The sequence below is a fragment of the Anser brachyrhynchus genome, assembly GCF_964034855.1.
Source record: "Anser brachyrhynchus genome assembly, chromosome: 3".
In the NCBI taxonomy this organism is placed as follows: domain Eukaryota; kingdom Metazoa; phylum Chordata; class Aves; order Anseriformes; family Anatidae; genus Anser; species Anser brachyrhynchus.
Genome location: NC_137696.1, coordinates 54395679 through 54418213, shown reverse-complemented (window position 1 = coordinate 54418213; position 22535 = coordinate 54395679). Strand labels below are relative to the sequence as shown.

General features: G+C 44.3%; 1 protein-coding gene across 3 annotated transcripts in view; it reads left to right on the top strand.

Annotated features, from left to right (window-relative positions):
* FNDC1 (fibronectin type III domain containing 1) overlaps nt 1-22535 on the top strand; it is a 66585-nt gene that overhangs the window by 17739 nt on the left and 26311 nt on the right. For all 3 annotated transcript variants that reach the window (XM_080584808.1, XM_080584807.1, XM_080584809.1), the window contains exons 2-10: nt 8434-8643; nt 10491-10589; nt 11315-11429; nt 12305-12492; nt 12978-13085; nt 16422-16610; nt 17363-19756; nt 20826-20941; nt 22398-22509. In XM_080584808.1, the coding sequence (XP_080440934.1) occupies nt 8434-8643; nt 10491-10589; nt 11315-11429; nt 12305-12492; nt 12978-13085; nt 16422-16610; nt 17363-19756; nt 20826-20941; nt 22398-22509 (3531 nt within the window). The remainder of the gene's footprint in view (nt 1-8433; nt 8644-10490; nt 10590-11314; nt 11430-12304; nt 12493-12977; nt 13086-16421; nt 16611-17362; nt 19757-20825; nt 20942-22397; nt 22510-22535) is intronic.

The following is a 22535-nucleotide window of genomic DNA, read 5'->3' as shown; positions in this document are numbered from 1 at the left end:
CTGTCATCTGTACGGATGTCATGGTGTCCCGTGGAGCTGTGCTGCTCACAGATCTCCTGCCTTGTCCTCCAAACTTACTGATGGAGAGCCAAGAAGAGAATGTCTCTTTTTAGTGCATATCTTTGATAAAGGGGTTGCGAAGCTTGCAGAGCAGGACACAGACTAGTAGTGAGTCTGAACATGATTGCTGTGCCGTGCGTGGGATAAATGGAGGAAATGACCTCGGTCAGGGTGTGGGAAGGGGATCCAAGATGGAAAGCATTTTCAAATAAACTTGTTGTAGCCCTTCACTCTTTGCGCTGGTGAGGGGTGGTCCTGCTGCCTACCACCCTGGTCTGTGCAGGGTGGCTCAGCCTGGTGGCAAGGGGTGGACAACACCCCGTGTGGATGTCTGCAGACCGGGGCAGGGCTGCGGTGCGCTCTTACAGCCCCTGCATGTTGCTGGGGGTTTTGCTGGAGGGAGCTGGCCTTGGTGGTTTGGTCACTGGAGACACCTCAGTGGGAGGTGTCCAGCAGGTGTGAAGGAGGAGGGTGACCCAGGTGTGGAGGGCTCCCTTCAAAGGGCACGGACACAGAAGAAAAGCTGTGTCGGCTTCAGTGGGAGCACGTGAAGCCTTCAGTAACTCATCACTGGTTGTTCTTAAGTCATAATGTATGGGTTAAACACACTGAGAAGTATGTTGCTGAGTCTGCAAAGTGCCCCAGTCCTGCTGTACATAGCATTCAGAGGGCTCTTCAAAGGGAGCACTGGAAACTTCTGTTAGCACTATCAATTGAAAGAATGTCCCCCGGATGCCAGGTAACTCCTCTACAGAGGTATAATGAGTAGCTTTGCATAAATCAGACATTACTGTTGGATACTGGTCCTCTGCCCCAAAATCCTTGGTGGAGCCCAATGAATTATGGCACGCTTTCCTTTGTGCAGGAGCTCGAGCGTTCCAGTCCCTGCTTTCTGTGGCCAAGCAGAAGTGTGTGGTAATGTGCTGAATGATTTTTCTGTGGGAAACAAAGGATTTACGTGTCACTTGCCTCCACTGCTTTAACTGATCGGCTTACTTCCAGGAGGAGACCTGAGCTGAGCGTGTGAATTAGTGGCACTGAAAAGCTGACCAGTCTACGCAGGAACAAGGTTGGCAGTGCCTCTTAAAATGCTAGGGAACCTACCTTCTCGGTAAACCTGAGGCTGGATTTAGTCTCCCCATTTCAATCCTACCTTCTCTTGCACTTTTACATGTGTTAAGCACATCAATGCTACAAAGAGCCCAGCTAGAGTTAGTGCCGTGCCCCGTGCTGTGGCTGATCTGAACTAAGTCAAGCCCAGGGTCGTTGCAGTTGGAGCAGGCAGCACATTGAGGTTCAGAGGGCCACATCAGCACTGCCTGAGCTGGCTCACCAGCTGCAGGAAATATCTTTGCAGAGTGAACTCTTCTTAGGATGGACCTGATCCAGAACCTCGTTGAAGCCGGTGGAATTGCTCCCATTTTCTCAAAGGAACTTGGATCAAGCCATCAGCTAAAAAAAAAAAAATCAAGTAAAAATCCATTAACATTTTGCCAAAGTGACACGGCACATTAATTTTTGGGTGGAAAACAAATATCTTCTTGTGGTATTTTGTCTGTCCTCTTTCTTCTTTGCTTTTCTGCTGATGTGGCTTTGGGATAGCTGTGTGAAGATAGGTAACAGTGAGTATGTGAAAGCGGGGAACAAAGCAGCCGCCCCTGTGTGAATTGCTGGATGAGGAAGGTGGGCTGTGCTTTCCAATGTGCCTCTCATTGATGGTAAAATGCCATTTTTCTTTTGCTGCTCATGAATAACAACTGGATGGAAAGCCTTGAGCTGTGCAAAGGATTTCAGCGCTCTTTAGAGGCCTGGCTCTGGTAGTAAAGCTCTGCTTTCTCCCTTTGCAGTTGCGCTTTTTCATAATCTATTTCAAATTGGGTGAAAAAATAAAATGGTGTATCCAAATTGTCCCAACCCTTAAAACCAACGTACTAAGTGGTTTACCTGCTAGAAAACTACAGAGAGCCACATGGAAAATGATGCCCATTGCGGGCATGAAGAAACGATGGGTGATCATTTTTACAACTCTTTTCCTAGCAAAGATCTGGCTGTGATAGGGGCCTTGGTGCATGAACCTGGTTTCCCCAGTGCCTTCTGTGGGGTCACCATCCCTGAGACTGTCTGCACCCATCAAAAGTTGCCAAATGGGGGCAACTGTAGAGGCATCCTCAGCTGCATTTGCCACGTGCTACAAACTTAAGCATCAGCAAACATACATTTTTCAGCAGCTGTATTTAGGGGAGGCTGATGCAATAAGTTATAGCAGTGTGGATGGCTTACAAAGGGTCTTACCTCACAAATGGAATTCATTTTAGAGTTGCCAATTGGAGAATCAAAATATAGTGCCTCTTTTTTCTGTTCACAGTCTATCATTTTTGGTACAAGTACAGCTGATACTTTTATGTCTATTCCTCCGTGATGGTAGGGCTCGGGTACTTAGGAGTATGCATGGCACACAATATCATTATATCCTGAAGCAATAGCTCAGAGATCTAGGAGCAACAGCTGGCTGAGGTACTGTACATTTCTAGCCTTGGTGGTTGGTCTTGGGAGGGAAGCTGCAGGGTGTTTGTAAACTGAATTGCTCAGCTCTGAAGCTGGATGGCTCTCACAGCTTGGCAGTGGTGCAAGGTAATTATCTTGGAGGACAACTGATTGTGCTCAGAGAGCAGGTAAGGACTTCTGAAGACAAGGATCCACTCATTGAGGAGGATGATTGAACTGAGCAGTTTGGTACATTTTATTTTAGTCTTCCTTCCTTTTTTTTTTTTTTTTTTTCTGTCCACACAAGGATTTCCTTCCCAGTTGGCATTCTTGGTCTTTTCTAATGTGGGCATTTGATCACTTTCTGACAAAACCAGCTCTCTCTTCAAGCTGTTAGTTTGCCAATGGTGAGTCACTGTGCTTAGCCTCTCAGACTTCTGCCTGAAATTAAAAGAGAGGTTGGTAGATGTTTATCTCTCCAGCAGAACACTTTTTATAGGTCCAGTTTTCCAGTCCTGAAATAATGGCACATGGAAGCAAAATGCAGAAAAGTTGTTGCTGACTTGGGAAGGCAAGAGCAAACATTCAATACCTAGATTTGTGGTGGCAAATTGACAGTGCCTTATTTTTTGTGTGTGTGTGGCCTCAGATTTCAACTACTTTTTACATTCATATCCTAATAAGTTTGAATCGCTTGGGATATTTTCCCCCACAATTACAGATTGATTACTAGGGGTCAGTGCTTTCCTTTTCTTCTGGAGCTGATCTGTTTTTTCCGTTGCTGGATAATTGATGGGGGCCTCTGAAGAATCTGTGATTTGGCAAGTGCGAGCTGCCTCCTTGTGTGGTTGTTTAGAGGATGTTTTATCCTCGGCTTAGAACTCATACTATGGGCTTACATCATTTATAAAATGTTCTCCCACAGCCCTGACACACACAGAAACTTTGGCAATACTAGTGGACATTTCAACTATGGAAAGTCAGTACCAGGGCTTTGATCAGCCTTGCATTTTTGGGGCTAAGATGCTATATACAAATTCCTGCAGCTGTAGCTAATGTTGGATTTCCACAATGAAGAGATCACAAGGGAGTTGCTCATTCTCATGTTCTGGAATGTAGAAAAGGGCTTGATTTTATTCTAATTGCAGGTAGCTCTTCAGATGAGATCTGAAGCTGGTTAGTAGTTGATCTGGTTTGGCCAGAATGGAGGTTCACAAAACAGTTAAATCATATTTGGAACCCAAAGTGAAAAGCCTAGCAGTATTTACAGGGAGAAAGTGTAGAGATGGAGAACAATCAGCCCTCAGTTCTGTCAAGCACTTGGTAGCTAATCCGGAAAATTATTAGAGAAGAGGGGCTGGAGGTGAATGCGTTTGAAGAGTTAGCCTTTTCATTGCTGTTGTTTTGGGATGTCATTGAGTGTTTGTTGAAATCAGGTTGAGATCCTGGTGCGCCAGAGTAGGTGTTACATGGGGAACAGACAGCTGCAGTCCTGTGGGCTTTTATCAAGGTCAGAGCTACTGCGTCTGACAGGAAAAGCCACGGGCACTGTAATAGCTGTCAGCTGTCCAGCTGTCGTGCTGATCTGAAATCTTGTCTAGGGATCTCTTAGGATCATCTTCCGCTGAGGATTCAAGTGACTTGCCCAGGTTTAGACCATTGCAAAAGGTAGGGAGAGATGCCTGGCAGGATCAGGCTGCAGGGCAGTCCAGGGAATTGGTGGGAATGTTCCCTGCTGCTCAACGGCCCTAAAGCTCCTTGCTGTCCTGGTCCCTTTCTGGAAGCCCATTTATCTGGGCTGGACTATCTGGCCTGGATGGACCTGCAGTCTTGATGTTGGGAGTGAGAAGTAGTGCAACATGTCCATACTGTGACGTGGAGATACTTTATGCCAGTAGCTAGTAAGATATTGGGATTTCTTTATTTTTGGACCTCTTGGTAAATCTACCACTTCCTGCATCCTGGGAGTGAGCAAACTCCTAGATACAGTCCAGTGTGTTTTTTCTCCCCCCGAGGCAGATGAAGTTTTATTTACAGATCTCTGCGCCACTTGTTGCTGAGACCGGTGCACATGCACGCTTGGTAGATTTTTATGTTTGAGGGAGGCAATTTTTATCATCAGATTAATCTGTTTGGAGGGGACTGGAGGATCTGTGCAAAATTGTGTTGAAGGTAGATGAAGCCCAGAATCCCCCCAGTGGCTCCAGCTCCGTGTCACCCTTACCTCATTTCCATCCATGCTACTTCCCTCTTGCACATTTCTCAGTTTCATCACTTTTTCTTCCTAGTCTGCATCAGATTTCCATTTGTGTTCCTATTTTCATGTCACCTTCAGAAGTATTTTAGTAATTCTTTCTCTGGCTTTTATCTCCCCTGTTTCAGCCCCTTCTCCCTGCCTCTTTTCTTTGACCTGTTCTTGCCTCCCTCAGTTTAGGACTGCAAAAATGCCTTGATTTTTCAAGAGGTTTTGCTTTCTTTAGCCCAGCAGAAAATAAAATAAAAAAAAAACAACAAAAAAAAAACTATTGCATATTCTCACAGATCTTGTTTCCAAGGCCCACATCTAGCACCTAGATGTGCAATGGAAGGGATCCTAGTGACAGAGGAAGGTCATGGGATGTGTCCTCGTAGCACTTGACCTGTAGTGAGAGCATCATCAAATTATTTTTTCATGAGCTGCGAACTGTTTAAGTCCGTTGTTCCTGGGGAGTTCAGGGTCCCCACAGGAAGGGCTGCTTTGGGAAATGAATGAGTTAGAATGATGCACCAGATTTATTTCTTCCTTTTTGTCCTTCTCCCTGCCTTCCCCAATGAATATTGCTTGTTTAGGACAATGTTTTGTTTTGTTTTGTTTTGTTTTCCAGTGTTGTAGGTTTTTTGTTTGTTTGTGTAAAGACAAATGATCCTGGCCAGCAGGACCAAACTATGGCACTTAGGGCTCAGTGAGCTCAGCCTCCACAGTCCTTCTCATTGAAATTTGTGCTGCTTGATGGAGTCACGATGAGAGGAGCTGGAGAGTGCTTGGATGTGGGGGCTGCAGCAGCAGGAAGCAGTGACTTGCTGTCCCGTGGGGACTTAATGAGTGGGAAATGTCCTCGCTGGTGGAGAGCGCTGGCTCTGTGGTGTGCAGCTGAGCCCTTTGGGACAACAGCCCTGCAGGTGCTTGTATGGGACAGAGAAAGCCCAGCTTCACCTTCCTCTGTGACTGAGGTCAAGGCCTTCAGCCACGTCTGGAATTGGGCTGTTGGCTCCCAGGCTATGGGCTACAGCAAGGTGGGCAAGTTTCATTCTGTTTCTCTTTGCTTTTAATGACAAATCACTTTCTTGTCAAGCCTGGCACACGGTTCACACAAAAAGCCTGGGTTTGATGGGTCAGTATTTAGCATCAAAGTTGTCTAAACTGCTCTCTCATAGCACTGTCTGGACGCTTTCGTGTCAGTCAAACTGTAACAAGAAAAGATAAGTAAAAAGTGGAGCTAATTAGTGAAGCAGGAACTACAGGCAGTAAAGTGTGGTGCTACAGTGAGGAAAGTAATCTAATCCTTAGGAAGCACTGATCCCCTTCATTCAGCATTAGCGCCGATAAACTTCTCTGCCTAAAGCCACATTTGTTTTAAATTGAACGCTTGCCATATGGCTTTCTGGCTGGGCTAGCTCCTTTTGTATCCTTTGTCCCTTGAAATTCTCTTTCAGTTCCAGCTGGAAGCTGTGACTGACTGGCAAAGCAGTCGATGGGCTGCAGCATCCCTCCCTGCCATCCCGCGTCCGTGGGCTCTTGGCACTCAGTGGGACCCTGGTTCGATGTGGGTGTTGAGATGTGGGGAGGTGGTGGCTGCTGACAGCACGTGAGAGAGCCAGGAGAGGCTCTGGGGACAGGGCTGGTCCAGCCTGGCCAGGAGGAGGGTGCGGGGACATCCCATCGCAGCCAGCTGCTGCTTGAACGAGGGCTACAAGAAAGCAATTTCTTGGTGGTGTCAGGCCACAAGTGCACTGGGCGGCAGCCACAAGTTGCAGTTTGGGAGGTTGGGTTGTATGTTTGGGAAAACTACTCTAGGCAGCTGGTGCAATGCTGGAGCAGGTCTGCAGGGAGGCTGTGCAGTCTCCATCCATGGAGGTTTTGAAGACTGAGCTAGGGAGAACCGGGGCTGGTCTTGCACAGTGTTGCAGATGGTCTGTCTCTGAGAGAAAGGTCAGACAGAAGACATCCAAGGATCCCTTCCACCTTGAATTTTGCCATCGTTTAGTTCTCCATGGTGGTGCTGTGAATGAAAGCTGCTGCCTGCATGGTCAGTGACTATCAGGCTTCTGAAATCTGTGCTAAGCAGTTGCTCAGGAGAGCAAGAAATAGAAACTGTGTGGAGCAGGTGTTTCATAGCGTGTGACTGAATGTTCCTTGAAAAGTGGGCAGGGAGCCTCAGGAAAGCAACCGTGTTTATTGTATAGAGAAAAACATTTTATTAAGCACTTCGGGCCAGATCCACTGCTGCGATACAGGTAATATACATTGCTCCGGCAACACAAAGTGTCTGTAAAACTGGTTTAACTGGCTGATTGATCTGGGTTTATAATGGCCTCATTCTGTTGGTCTGGTGAGGAGCAGCCAGCGGAGAGGAGCTGCTGCAGTCTATGTGTTTAAAATGATGGTCTGCCTCTCTGCAGGCAAAATAAAATGACGAGGTTTACCATGCTGAGCTGCTTTCAGTAGAAAAGCAGAGTTACTTGGGAGTGTGCTGTTCTCTGCTTGTGTTATATATCTGTTTAGCACTGAAACCTTGCATTTCCTACAGAGATTTCAAAGGGAGCTCTGCAAACAGCTTTGAGAGTCACTGTGGTCCTTTCCAAAGGATAAATTAATAGAAGAATGTTTATTGGTAGGGTGTAAGAGGATGCAACTTCGTCAGCAGATCAAGACCCAGTGAACAGGTTGATTATAGAAGCTGTCACTGAACAGAAGCATTAGAAAAGGATCTGCTTTGGTGTACGTGGGGACATGCAGGCATTGGTGCATAGTTAAAGTAACATAATTTAAGTGCTGTCATAAGTACGAGCTCCCAAACTGGTGCTGGAAAGACAATTTCACTCCTCCTCTGGCTGGGGGTACTTTGGTGTGTCGTTGTCTGTCCAGGTGCCGTCCCAGGCTCTTGTTCTGACATTGCTGTGGTTGCAGTCACTGGCTTAGCCAGCAAGCAAGAGGGTTTGAGTACAAGCAGCCTAGTTGCTTGAGTAATCCTTGCTTTATTTTCACCTCCTAAAAGAGCGCTGCTAACAGGTAACTCATGCAAGCCATTTGGCAAGTTATAGTGTGGGATGTTCAAAGGTTCATACGATGGGAGTTTGTGAAGTCAAGAGGAGAGGCATGTGCAGGACAGACCTGATGAATACGAACCGTTAGCAATGGGTTTAGGAGAAGAGAACGTGCTTTTAATGTAGATTGCTTTCTGAAGTCAAGTTTAAAAATAGTGAAATGGTTTTGTGCTTCATTTTTCACTGACCTTTAGCAATTGCCAGAAAAAAAAATGTACTTGTGTGCCTGAACTATGGAAAGGGGAATTATAAAAAACGGGGAAAGATTAAAACAGGAAAGCTGCAAGACAACCCCAGTTTCTGGCAGGGGTTCTTGTATTACAGTATGTGTTCACTCTGTGAGTCTTGCGCCAGTCTGTCTGAACTGCCTGGGAAAAGTCCCTGTTGAATATTGTGCATCCCACTTGGAAAACTTGTTACTGCATTGGGTTTTATAGCAAAATTAGGACACTATAAAATTATACCCTTTGTTCTGATGATATTTCGTAGATGTGTTTGCAACAGAAATAAGTGGGCTGCTGTACATGTCATGTGCTTCATAATAACTGCGGTGGGTTTTGTGTGTGTTTGCTTGTTTTTTTGAAGAGAAGGACATGCCAAACAGACCTCTGAGAGTGCGTGCGCAGTCTCCAGATGGCAGGTTTTCCTTTCGGTGGAAGCCACCTTATGGAGCGGGCTTCAGGGGTCCACGCAGCAGATCCCAAGGTCACCTCCGGGGGTATGGAGAGAGCGGCCGAAGGATGAGTTACGCTCCGCTGCTGCAAGAGCGACAAAACCAGGAAGCAAGGAAACTAGGTGAGCCAGATTGCTCTGATATCATCTATGTGAGTTGATGCCATACTGCCCTTGGTTATCACCCCATCAATTCATTCTTTGGTTTCACTTGCCCTATCTGACAAGGCTGCTCTCCAGGCAAAAAGCAATCAGTCTTCTGTAATTGCCTGTTGCTGCTAGGTGGTCATAGATCACGTTATTGTAGTCATCAGAATGATTTCCTCTTGCAAATGAAAATGTTTGCTATAACTGTGCTCAGTGGAAGGGCATTAATAGCAGGGGAAGGGCAGAGAAGAAGAGGCATAGCTCATAGTTCCTTGCATGCGGTGGGACACCTCTCAAATCCATTGTTTCTTGTCCTCTTCTTAAAAATTGTGCTTCTGCATTATTTCTGACTGGTGGAGGAAAACTTAATGCTTTAATTTAATGTATCCACGTTTACCATCAAAACAATTTCATGGACTCCATACTGGAGTGTTATGCTTGTGTGTCCATGTTGTCTCCTGTTCCTTCCGGAGGTCCTGGTCACTGCGGGCTCCTGAGAGTCAGGTTGGCCTCTTCTGTGCTTCCTGTCCTGTCCTGTTCTGCTGTGCTGTGATGGTCTGCACTCCTTCACTAGATAACGTGCCCTCGACCTAAAGGATTTCCAGCTAACTGTAGCAACGGGGTTTGTAACAGCTTTGTTTCTCCAGAGGCTGAGCATTTCTTTTTCTGCTGTTTGTCTCGTTCCCCTCTTACCTCTCTCTGTCCTGTGGACTCCTCTAGACTGAGTGGGCTCTAGGTCTGCACTCATGACTCTTACTTTGATCCTCTTTCTGGAAGTTTCATCTGCTTTTTGCTGCTTGGATGCGTTTGCTCAAGGTTAAAGTTCTTTCTCTGAAAATCTCTCCTGCATGCTGGAAGCCCATCCCGCAGGCAGTCTGGTCTTGGATTACAAAATTGGTGATGGTTCCAAAATCACACGTGGCTGCCAGAATTCCTGGCTTTGTAATATAAATATCTATTTCCTCTTCTGCTTTGTTGGTTATGTGTAAAAAGAACATCTTTATCCTGGTTTGTCCAAAGAGAGAGAACTCCTCAGTCACCTATCAGTTATTCACACCCTTTCTGAACAGGGATCTCTTAATTATCTCTCATCCCTTCTCTAGTATTAACTTTTTCATCTTTCTCTGCCAAGACCAGCTCTGGGAAGAGACTCACTGTAGATACCAGCGCTTCCATGTCTGTGCAAATGTTGTGTTGGCTACCCAGTACTCCCATGGTCTGAGCCCCTCCATGGTGCCTGGTTGCTCTGTTTTCTGTAACTGCTTCTGTTGCTAGCACTTTCATCCTGCTCTGACTTGCTTCAGGCTGTGGATGTCCCTAGGTGTTATGTACTGTTATTCTTTTTTTGTTGTTGTTTGTTTGGTTTTTGTTGTTTTTTTTTGTTGTTTTGTTTGTTTTTTTATTCTGTCATGGGTTTAGTGAAAATTCAGTAATGTACTTAATCTTTATGAGAAATAATATGTAACCTGTTTTTAAGCATATACTTCTGATTTTCATTGCTTTTATACTATTCTTTCATCAAGAGGGAGAACAAGTGTTTTTAAATAATCAAATTATCAGGAGAACTCAAACCTATAATACAGGACCATTGTGATGCTTTTTTCATGTTAATAATTTGCTTTCCTGCTTCTAAAATGCCAACTTTATTGTTCTTACTGTATGCAAGTTGAAATCTCTGACATACATGATATGAACCTAAAAAAACTACTTCTCTTCTTGTATCTCAGACAAGAATAAAATAGATTTCTACCTGAAAAGACTGATTTTTGTTTACAATGATAAAGGCTGAGGAAAGCCTCTCTTTTTTTCCCTCACATGTACAGCCTCTGAATCAGTTCATGTGGTTTCGCTGCCATCACGGAATACCCAAGGACGAAGTCAACCTGTCTATAGGTCATCTTTAACTAAAAGGAAAGTCACAGGTATGCTTCTTTCACATCAGCTGTCAATTCTTGGAGACATTTGAATGAAATGAGATAGATTTGATTTTTAATTGCAAGTGCTAGAGCTAGGTTTTTCTCTGTGGGCTGAAGAGCCTGATGGATGTCTCTGCTTCTCTAATTCAAGCAGTATTAATAAAAGGATAGAATTCTGCAACATGGTTGGGGTTTTGCTGCTTTTCTCTCTCTCTCTCTCTTTTTTTTTTTCCTTAACCCCCTCTGCTGTAGCTATTGGCAAACATTATGCACTGCAATAGCTGCATGAGAAGGCTTGACTAAATCAAAGCCAGGATCTCCAAATCTGGAAGTCTTCTTGTCACATCTCTGCACCATTATCTCCAGGGTTGATTTCCAGTCAACCTTGTCAGCTAAAGTGTTCACTTCCTTTTGGAAGGAAAGTGTTACATGCTGTAGCTGAGGTCAAAGAGGAACTGTACGTAACAGTTTGGGAATTGGTAAAATATTTAAGGACTGTAGAATAATTAGTAATCTGGTCCTGTAAACAGACAGCTAACAGAAGAAATTACATTGTCATGAGCTACCATCAGTAATGAAAGTACTTGCTTTTCACTGCTGTTGTCTTTGCTATACATCTGTGCTGTCTGCCTGTTATAAGGTGTATTACTGGTGTATTTTATTTATTTATTTATTTATTGAGATCTCCAACATTCTTGTTATTGACGTGCTGTTTTATTTTCCCATTTCAGAGGAGGAAGAGGTGGAGGTGGTGCAGGACATAACTGTTCGGGTTATGTCCTCTCAGTCTGTGCTCGTTGCGTGGACAGACCCACTGTATGAAAAGCAGAAGGTTGCAGCAAATAGGTAGTTAGCCCCATGTTTCTTTTTCTGAACAGATACCAGAGGTGAACTGCTGTCAGTGCACTGCTGATCAGTTTCGCATTTATTTAAGGATGGTTGGTTATGGGAACAACTTAACTTAGGGCACAGAAATTTGCATGTCTCTGTGACGGTGGCTGGTAGGGGATGCATCAGAGAAACTGTTAGAAACCTGTCATGGGTAGGTGCAGGGTGATGTATGCCTCCAGTGCCCCCTGCATCCTCAGACCCTGCACAAACTCCATGCAGCCGTGGCTGAGCAGGGCATGGTCTCCCATGAGCAGGGGAACGTGGCTTACAGTCTCGCACCACACTGGCTGGAGACCAAAACAAACAGAGATGGGCCGGAAACCGCCAAAGGCCTAAAAGTGCTGGGCTGTGCTGCTTAGCCTGGGAACAGCGAAGGCCTGCACAACCTGAGGCTGAACCACACAGCAGGAGAGGTGGTCGCGTTAGACGCTCTCAGTTTCGTTGCGGAGGTGATTATCTGGGCTGGCACGTGGGAACTGAGCCGCCAGTGCTGCTCTAGGAGTGAGGGGCTTCCAACAACCTGGCCACATCTGTGGGATGGAGGCGTGGAGCCCCGCAGGATGCCCAGCTTGGTTTGGAAAGCTCTGCGGCTTCCCCTGTGGGAAGGGATGTTTTCAGCAGGAGGCTGGGAGGAGCAGTCAGTCCTGTGGGGTGAAGGCAGTCGGACTCGGTGAGCCTGCGCAGGCGAGGCTGGCGCTGGAGGTGCTCACCTTGGGATGGGGACTGGGCAGCAATGCGTGGCTGGGTCCCCGGGGGCTGTCTGCTCTCCCTCTGGTCTTGCTAAAGTTTTTGATGAGTGAATTTCTGTGCTTGTGTATTTCTAACACCAGGCAGTACAGCGTTCGTTATCGGGAAAAGGGGGAATCGGCGAGGTGGGATTACAAGCAGGTGTCCAACCGGCGGGCGCTGGTGGAGAACCTGGCACCAGACACCATGTACGAGTTTGCCGTTCAAATCTTGGATGGAGAAAAGGAAGGCAAATGGAGTGTGTCTGTTTACCAGCGAACCCCGGAGGCGGGTATGTATTAAAAAAAAAAAAAGTCTGCTGCTCCTGTGGAGGGATGAGAGCAGGGGAGATTGATTGCTATGTTCAGCGGCTTGGCCCCCTGCAGCTATGTTTGCTCCTTCCTTTGGGAGCAGCAGCACGGCTGCTGTCCCTCTGCGTGGGCAGAAAATTTGGTTCTGCCTCCACAGAAGAAGCCTTGGGGCGCCTTTGATATAGGGAAGTAGTCCATGATGACTGAATCTTGTATTTCCTCCTGAACCATGGTAGCAGTCTCATATAGACAGCCTGTCCCTGAAAGTATGGGCCAAAACTTCACAGCTGAAGTCTGATGTAGAAATGTAATATGGGCATGCATGGACCTGAGCCGTGTGTGTACTTCACATTTGTCTTTCAAATGACCATATAGGCAGTTCTGCTGTGAAAAGAAGGAGCAGAAAGCATGTGCTATACGAGTCAGTCTTTCTTACTTGCCTTTTCTGGGTATGGCTGTTTCACAGCTCCTGCCAGTGCACCTGAAAATCTGGATGTTTGGCCATTAAAGGGCAAACCAACCTCTGTAGCAGCATCCTGGGATGCTCTCCCAGAGAGTGAAGGAAAAGTCAAAGGTAAGTAATCACTCTTGTTTTTTAACCCCCACAAGGAGCTGGTCTTCTTGAAACCTGATTGCTGCTCTGCCACAAGCTGGAAACGCTGACTATGCCAGAACTTTTTTGGTCGTTAGTGCCTTACACCCAAGTAGGATCTCCTTGTTTCCAGCCCAGCCTCAGCTTCCCCACTGTGCTGCTGGGAAGCTGTCACCTTGTGCCTGGGATGTCACAGAGCCTCCTGGGGCATCATGCACGCAGGCTTACCTCTTCTTCCTTAATAAACAAGTTGAAATGGAGCTCAAGAAGGATGTTTACCAAAGGTTTTTTTAAGTTAGGCAGAGAAGTAAGCTAGGAAGAGTTGGGTAGCTGCCAAGAAAGTGAGTGGGTTTATATTGTGTTTGATTTCTAGTTTATTGTGGAAGGAAAGCTTCTGCTTATAAAGCAAGCAGAAATAGTGATTTCAGCAGATTTCACACATAAGGTTTGTGCAGTGTAGCATTATCATATGTGGATGTAAAGCTGATTTGTCAGTGGCTATACACTGGCATAGATTTACTTAAAAAAAAAAAAAAAAAAAGCTTTCTGGGATTTTTTTCCCCCTTTTTTCCCTCCAAAAAGGAATAGTCAGGATTTTTGGCTGCTCCCATTCTCCATTGATTGATGGGGCTGTGTTCTCTAATTACACAGGTCTTTGGAGGTGCCTTACCAGCACTGTCGCATCTCAGGCTTTACAAAAACCATGGGCTTGGAGGGGAATATACCGTGTCCACATAAAAGACCTACTGTATGCATTCTTCAGGGCAGTGGTGGAATTCCTTCCTCTTTGAAGTCCATAGGAATCTTGCCAATCACTTTAATGGAGCTGCAATTCTGTCCAAGAATCATTAATTCTTAAAGTTGGGTCATGCAGGGACATTATCTGAAATTTAAAATCTGCTCCTAATTTTGAGCAGTCTGTGACCCTTTGTCCATATTTATCCATATGTTAGATGATTCACACAGGGCAATTACTTTAAAGATACCTGATATTAAAGGGCTGAACACTTTTATGCACCTAATATATGTTTTCCTTGGGTATGAAGTATTACAGGAGAAGCCTTATTTTTAAACTAAATAAACGGCATAAATAATATTTATACTGGCTAAGTTAAACTGCCATTAGCACTTCATAGTCATTTTGATAGCACATGATAATCTTTTTGTCTTGGAATTTTTGTCTTTTTGTTCTTTTGTTTTTTTCAACCCTGTCCTTTTACATGTTTGTACCACGTATTAAAGTGGTGGAAATCACACTCCAGTAACCATTTGAAAGCTACCAGCAGTAACATCAGTGTCTGTGTAATTAAAACATCTCCTCTGCATCCTAAAACAAGAAAACAAAAAAATCAAAGCCAAAGTTCATGATACCTTCTAAAACAACTTTTTGATTTGTTTTGTTTTTGTTTTTTGACTGAGCAGTAAATACATTTGTATATTGATGTGTTTTTTTCTTGATTTTGATGACGTTATTTTTAATGAAATGAATATAGTCCCGTTTTCTGGAAAAAAAAAAAAGTTCCCTGTTCATAATGGTATTGTTATTTTCAAGAGATCTCTGATCATTCACTTGGAATTTATTTTCAAAATCCTGTTCTGGTCTGATGTCACTGGTCTGATACCAGTGCCTCTTACAGAGGCTTCAAAAGACAAGGAGGCCCGCATGTGGCTAAGGTCTTACCTGCGCTCTGAGATACGTCTCTTTGAGGATGTAAGGAGAAAACTCCTCTCCGTGCCCACAGTTATCCCTTACCCCTAGGGAGGGCTGAGATATCCCTCCCTACAAAAAGGGAAAAAGGTGCACAGGTATCACGGTAATCCTGAGCTGAAAGGTGAGAGCAGGGCCAGTTTAAGTGGCGATGAGGCTGTGTTTTGCTGCCTGTGCAGGGGCACGTGTCACCTGCACAGTGTTGTCTGACAGCTAAGACTGTAATATTGTTGGACAGAGGTTATATTGCTACCATTTGGTAATATCCAGTGCTGTTATTTCCTGATGGAAGTCCTTTCTGAAAAAAAGCCTCAATCATCAGGGCATGGATTTTACCCGCTGTAGATTACAGCTAAAACCCCAGTGCAGGAAGAACCCCTCAAAGTAAAGGCTCAGCTGGAAACACTCTTATATGTCTGCGATAATATTGCTCACATGATTAAAGTGCTTTGGTGCTTTCATGGGGGCGCCCCTCAGGCTCCAGCACTGTATATGATACGGCCTTTAGAGCTGGTAGAATTTCACCCTAGTGGACTGGCAGAGCTGCTTTTGCACAGCTAGGGTCTTAAAGTGCAGTGCAATTAGAGCCGTGTCAAGGCTGTGTTGGAAATGGAGGATAAGAAAGTAATTAATGGTCGTTAGTAATGTCACCTGATTTTAATACTGATGTTTTGAAAGATAATTATGTGAATACGCCATTTTGATCTTCGTCCAAATAGTTGCCATGGGAAAGAAAAATTTAAAACTTTATTATTTGCTGTTGACATTGCTACAATCAGCAACATGATTGTGGGTTATCCACCATTATGAACAACTTATGTTTTGCAAGAATGTTCTCCGGATTGTGTGTTGCTGATTGCAGATGTCACAGTAACTAATCAGTAGGTATAAAATTTCTCTTTCCCCTGGGAATCCTAACATCTGCTCAGGCTCTGTTGGTTGTAACAGCACAGGTACTCTGACTGTAGTGAGCTGCAATCTACCTAACATTTGCACCGTCTTCCAGACTGGATTTCCACAGGCAGTAGGGCAGTTCATATTTTCCTGGCAGTGTTCATATATGTTTTCTACCTCCAGAACATTTTCTCTTTTTAGCTTTCTTCTGTTTTTGATTTGGGGCAGTTAATTTTTTCGGAGAATTTTTTTTTTTCCTTTTTTTTCCTTCATTGGTCAGTGTCCAGAAACAATAAATGGCCTCCTGGTGCAGCACACCAAACCACGCAGTAGTTGGTGCTGTAACTTTCTCATGTTCCCCACCACTTCCCTGGAACGCACAGCTGTCGTCCTGCTCTTATTGGTGACTCTTCACACGGATGGGGATTGTTGTCTATGTATTTTACAGAGGTATAGCCAACATATTCTATCTCAGTCATTAGCACATTGACATGATTTGTATTTTTTTTCTTCCTATTAAGATGAACAAATATTTATTCAACTTACCAATATATATATAATCATGTCTTTATACTCCAGCTGTTGACTCAGCGTGCATTGCTAGTGTATTAATTTTAGTAATGCACGTTCTAATTCATCCTACCCATACAGTCTGTCCGCTGGAAACAGGACTGTTTTCAGTTTCCTCCTTCCAACCGTCTGCCAAATCATTTCAGAATACATTCTTTCATACGCCCCCGCTCTCAAGCCTTTTGGAGCAAAGTCCATCACCTACTCTGGAGCTACAACATCAGCCATAATAGATGGTCTGCAGGCCGGGGAGCGCTATATTTTCAAAATTCGTGCTGCAAACAGGAGGGGACCAGGTCCTCAGTCTAAAGCCTTCAGTGTCGCCATCCCAGCAGGTAAGAACCAGCCACTCACCAATTGCTTAGTCTGCCAATTCTTTCTTGAGCCCAGTTATATTCATTCTCATTGACTTCTTAGCTTCCTCTGCACTCCACCTAACCCGTTGGATTTCACTTCTTTACCACTGTTTCTGCTACCTTTTTTTTCTCATTATGTTGTCCAAAGTGATGCTTGTAGATAAGTGTTCGTCACTCTGCATCATGTAATATTATGGACATTGTAATATTTTAAATAGCGTATGGTATGTATTTATTTCCTGGTATGCCACCTGAATACAGTATGTGCTCTTATTATCCAAAGGCCAAAGAAAAACACACCTGGTTCTTTGGTTGTGCTATTCTTGAAAAGTCTCGCTCTTTAAGGTCAGCTACATCAGCCTACTCAGATACAACTCTGTGTTTGCTTCCTTGCTAAAGGGATGCTGTTGTGAGGATTTGCTGAATGAACTAAAAATGTGAGCCACAGCCTCAGATGGGACAGTGCAAAACCATGTCGTCAACGTGGCTAAGTTCTGCTAAAGATTTGATTACACTGATAGGATGTTGCAGTCCCTGCTTTTAGATATTTGATTTTAATTGCTTTAAGTTTTACCCAAGTTATGATAATTCCATATAAATAGGTTAGTACAAAAGTAAATACTGTCTTATATTCTCCTGTGCTGTCTTGTTCTTGCTACCTGGCTGATTTATTTTCTTGCTCTGTTTTTGTGTTTCTTGTATTGTTATGAATAAACACTTTTTTATTTCAGCTCCCAATGAAGATTCAGTTGCTCACCAACAAAAAAATATTCAAGACAATTCAGAGGCTAAAAAACCTGTGAATACTGGTTCATCTCCTTCTCAGACTTCCTCTGTTTCTTCGAAAGTCCAGATGTCACTTTCCTCTAAGCAGTCATCTGTTCGATCACCTGGTGTTAGTGATAAAAAGAGTCTTCTTTCTGAATACAAGAATAAAATCTTGTCTCGAGGAGGGGTCCTAAGTAAATCTCAGTTACCTTCCAGAAAGACAGAAGAGCTGGAATCTGATCTCCAGTCCACCGAAGTGACAGATGATCACAATTCATCCGAAGAAGCTGCAACGATGCCACCAAAAGCTGAGGATCAGAGGAGGGTTGTTAGACCAGTGTCCCCCAGTCGGACGGTGCACCCTGTCCTTACCGCAGGGAGGACCCCTGTTCGAACCCACACATCAGACGTGTCACGGCAGGCAAACACAGAGAAACATGAGCCATCAGCATTGTTACCGTCCTCAGCACAGCGCTCTTCTGCCTCGTCTGTTCCTAAATACACAGACAATGAAACAAAGCAACTGCGGCAAAGCAATGCTAATGTGCCTTCTCCTAAAGCTTCTTCCCTTTCTCTGCCTACTAAGAATAATGATCTTGCTGGTAATGTGGAAGAAAAGCCAGATTCTGTGCTGGTGAAAGTGCCTTCTAAAACTTCAGAGCCCAGTCGCCTGGCTTTGCCACCAAACCGTCAGTCTGCTGTGTCTCACGAGGTGGTCCCAAGCCATCCAAGTAGGTCTGGGTCTGTAGGTCATTCACACCAACCCTCTTCCAAATCAACAGACTCCCGTGCTCGTGACAATCAAAATGAATTTGACAGTGAGGAAGCGGAGGGCAGAGCAGGGCAGCCCAGTTCTAGGTCACAGCAAACAAGGCTTCCCTCAGGCTCCAGTTCTCGGACATGGGAGGATTCAAAATTAGCAGCGGTGGCGGTTTCATCGAGGTCTGCTGTTTCTGGTCACTCTTCACCTCACTCTCACTCCTCCACCAGTGCCAAATCTAATGGAAAGGATGTTGATAAGAGTTACAGGGAGGACTCACAAGATGAAAAACCCTTACTTCCAGATGTTGCACACAATCCCTCTCTACCCTCTTCCAGGCAGTCTTCTTCAGCCATCTATTCGAAGAGAAGAAATCCTCATGTTGATCCTGATTCTCACCTCAGAGAGAGACACAGTGAAAAGTCACCCCACTCTGACTCAGGAGAAGAACAACAAAGACGAGTAGCAGCTCCAGAAAAGCATTCTTTGCAGCCTCCTCTTTCTAAACACAAGCTTGAAGAGCAGGAAAGTCAAGAAGTAAAAGAAACCCTTGCTCAATCCAAACCAAGTGTGTCTTTGCCTAAAAAGACATTCCCCTCTCATCTTCCATCCCAGAAGACCTTCCGCTCAGAGCCTCTGCAGAAGGCACAAACCAGTCCTTCCTTACTGCATTCCAGGGGCCGGCGCCTCCCATCCCCTGTCTTATCCAAGAGCAATGAAGAATTGCAGGAAGACGATGATGAGGACGTAACAGAAGGCAGTGACAGAGCCAGCAGCCACTCTGTGTTTCCTAAAGAGGTGTCCTCTTCTAGGGGATTACCTGCATCTTTCTCTCAGGGAAGCTCAAGTTCGTCTCCCTCAAAGCAACAGCAGCCACGTTCTCAGGTACCTTCCTACAATTCAAAACTTACTCAGCCAGACTCCAGTTCTGCCAGTGACACAGCAAAAGAAAATCAGTATAATTTAAAGCTGCCATCCACTTCTTCAAGGCAAACTCGTCCTTCATTACCTACTCGATCTAGGGCTGATACAAGAACAGTGTCCCAAACAGAGAAAAAATATGGCCTGTTGCCATCTAAAATGTCCAAAACTGAACTTCCTCAAAAAGTTCCTTCCTCCTCTTCTAAATCTCGTCAGTCAGTTTCTAATGAAGAGGATGATTATTACAGTGAATATGATGAGAAAGAAGGGGAAGAGAAACCCACATCTTTGGCAGCAAAGTGGTCCCCTTCTGTTTCTAGAGGTAACAAAAACACATATGATGATACCACTAGCAATACAAGGAAATCTATGGACACCCTTCTACCTCACAAACTAAGATCTGAAGAGGAAGAGAAGGAAGAAACTCCAACATTAAAAATGTCTTCTCCTGAATCACCAGGCAGCTCTGCTATAGCGTCACGAATTACTCATTCCCCTAACAAACATACCCCATCTAAACCAAGCTTTGTCTGGCCGCGTCCTTCTGCATCTACAACAGCGCATACTGTTCCTCCAACAGTTTCTTCTTCCACTCTGTCCCCTCGACAGCGACTGCTGAACTCCAGGCTACGGAGCCCTTCACAGCGACAATTTGTTAGACCTCCTTATAGGCAAGGTATCTTATCTTTGTTCTAGTAACCTTACTGAACTGAGTTTTTCATAAGATCAGCAATAAGATGAAAATACAGTTATTTAGTATAGCATATTACTTTTTATTTTGGTGGTTCTCCGGGAGAACCCAGTTCTTAAGGACATTGTCTAAGTGTGATGTAGTGCCCACGTGAACCATGTGGCTGTGCTTTTTTGTTTTCTATGCTTTAGTCAGATTCGATGTTGTGTGGAAGTCCACCAGCTTGCAGAGCTTTCAGATGGGAGTCAACCTTAAATAATAACATGGAGAATGAGATTTGTGACAAGAAAGCTTAAAAGCTTTCTGTATGGAGGTAGGACATCGGCTTACTGCTAGCCATGGAGTCAGGAGGTCGATGGCTGTGGAGAGTTCATTTATCTATAATCCTTTCATGTATATTTTCTGGAGGCAAGTCTCTGAGATAGGATGGGAAAATTGCTGCCCTTTCTGAGCTGGAGGGGCTGCAGGTCAGTACCACAGCTTCTCCAGTTCTGAGCTGTGGGCTTCTGCGTAGCTAGAGAAGGAGAGCCATCGCTTTTAGAGGTAAAAAACAGGGAGGTAATTCACATCTCCTCTCATTGCAGTTCATCACTGCAGCTTTGTGTAAGGATAGGTTAAGAAAGTTGTTCCGTTTAGTAACTGTTACTTCCCTCAACATGTTCCCCAGATGTTTACAGAGTCCCAAAACATTTTATCGGCAGCGTTTCTACCTCCTCTGCAGTGCATGGCAACCCAAGGGGGCTGCTGGACTGGGCTTTGTATGGCTACTCAGATCCAGCAGTGATGTTATAGCTTGGGTTTGTTGCTTAATGTTTGAATATTGAACACAGATTCCAAGGCATGTTATAATGACAAAGTCCTGAGTATCTGCACTGTAACGCAAAGTTAGGGGTGGCTAGTGGGAGTCGTTTTATAACCTGCACCAGTAAAATACTTCCACAGGATTTGCACTTAACAGTACATTCATAATAGGTTTTGAATTTCTTTGCATTTAGGTTGTGCTATGTAGTATGCACAGCTTTCTTCAGAATAGTGTATTTTTTCTCTGTTTCAGGTTACAATGGCAGGCCTAATCTTACAACAAAAAATGGAAATGGAAAAATACTACCTGGTAATAATGGAAAACCGAGTGGACAGAGAGTAATCAATGGCCCTCAAGGAACAAAGTGGGTAGGGTGACCTTCTCTGCAAATTCAAGATGCTTTGGCCTTTTATTTTACATACTTTTTCGTTGAGAAAAGAGAGCACAGTGTCACCAGCCAAAGAAGCTGTAAAATGAGGTTGTGTTTAGTGATGTAATTCCACTTTTCTGCTTCAGTCTAAAGACAAATACTGCGTTTCATTATTTGAACATTTCAAATGTCTGATTTAAAGTCTAATGGCTTGAATTTTCAACTACGGCATTACTCCTATAGATTTAGCGAAACATTTTTCCTCGCAGTCAGGGAGACTTGTACTACGCAGGGACTCAGGGCTTGCCCACTGTGCAGTGTGTGTGGAAACTGCCTGGCACAGTTCCTGTGAAGGATGGGCTCAGCGATGCGTCTTCCAGATGCATGCTCTGGGGAGAAGCTTGTGAACAAGTGTGGACACACCAAGCCACTCCACAAGTGGCACGGTGCTGTGAACGCACACGTGTCACAGTAACTTCCCTGGAGTGACAGGCCTGGAGGTGACACCTTCAAGGGTTTTGTGGTTCATGCACAAAGTTCCTAGTGGTATTTACAGAAGAGCTCAGGCACCATTAATGGGAAGTCCAGATAGGTGCCTAAATGCCGAGACTTTGTCTGATCTCATGATTTTCTGTCCCTCCTGCTACAGCCTTTTCCCCAGCACCAAAGTCAAGTCTTCCTTGCCAACTTGAAAGTGCTGCTCGTGTCCTCTTCCCAGTTTCTTCTCAGCACTTAGCTGCTTTTTGTATTTTTGTGTTCTGTGCTACATTATTTTGTGTTCTGTGCCTGTGTATATTAACCCAGGTTAAAACAGCATACAATTCAGCTATTTTGGTTTGAAATAGCAATAAGGATTGGATGTGAACTGAAGTCACCTCTTGAATTCAATTAAATTCTCTTGGACAGATTTGTTTTATGAGACAGAGGCTTTTCTTCAGTCTCTTACCCCAACTAAAATCTTAGCTATTTGGTTTTCACTGACATTTCAATCTAAACTAACTAGTCTAATTTTATTTCTATTTATTATTAGTAGTATTATATATATTTTTTGATTAATAGACATACTTTTAAATCCCATTTTCAAAAGGACTCAGGGTCATACCCAAATCAATATTACAGTAATCCACCTTAGGAGTTGTGCAGCCCAAGACAGTCAAAAGAGTTGCTCTTGTGTGTGTGAGCATGCCATAGAAGGCGATAGAAATATAGTTCTTGTGCAACTCTGGAGCCTAGCTCCTAGGGATTTGCCTTCTTCAGTGGTAATTTTTCGGTGACTCCTACACAATTAGTGACTCCCTTTTAAAAGTCTGTCTGTAGTGATTTCTTTTCTATTTTCTACCTATTCCTGAATATTACGCTTAACATGTGAGATTTCAGCAGGATTTCTGCTGCTTTGAGACTTCATTTCACATTCTCTTGTATTAGCTAAATTTGAGTCCATCTATTGCTTTTAGATTGTAGATCTTGACCGAGGACTAGTGTTAAACGTTGAAGGAAAATACCTCCAAGATTCCCAAGGCAAACCTCTCCGAGTGAAATTAGGAGGGGATGGACGTACAATTGTTGGTAAGTGATAACTTCCTTCTTACAGA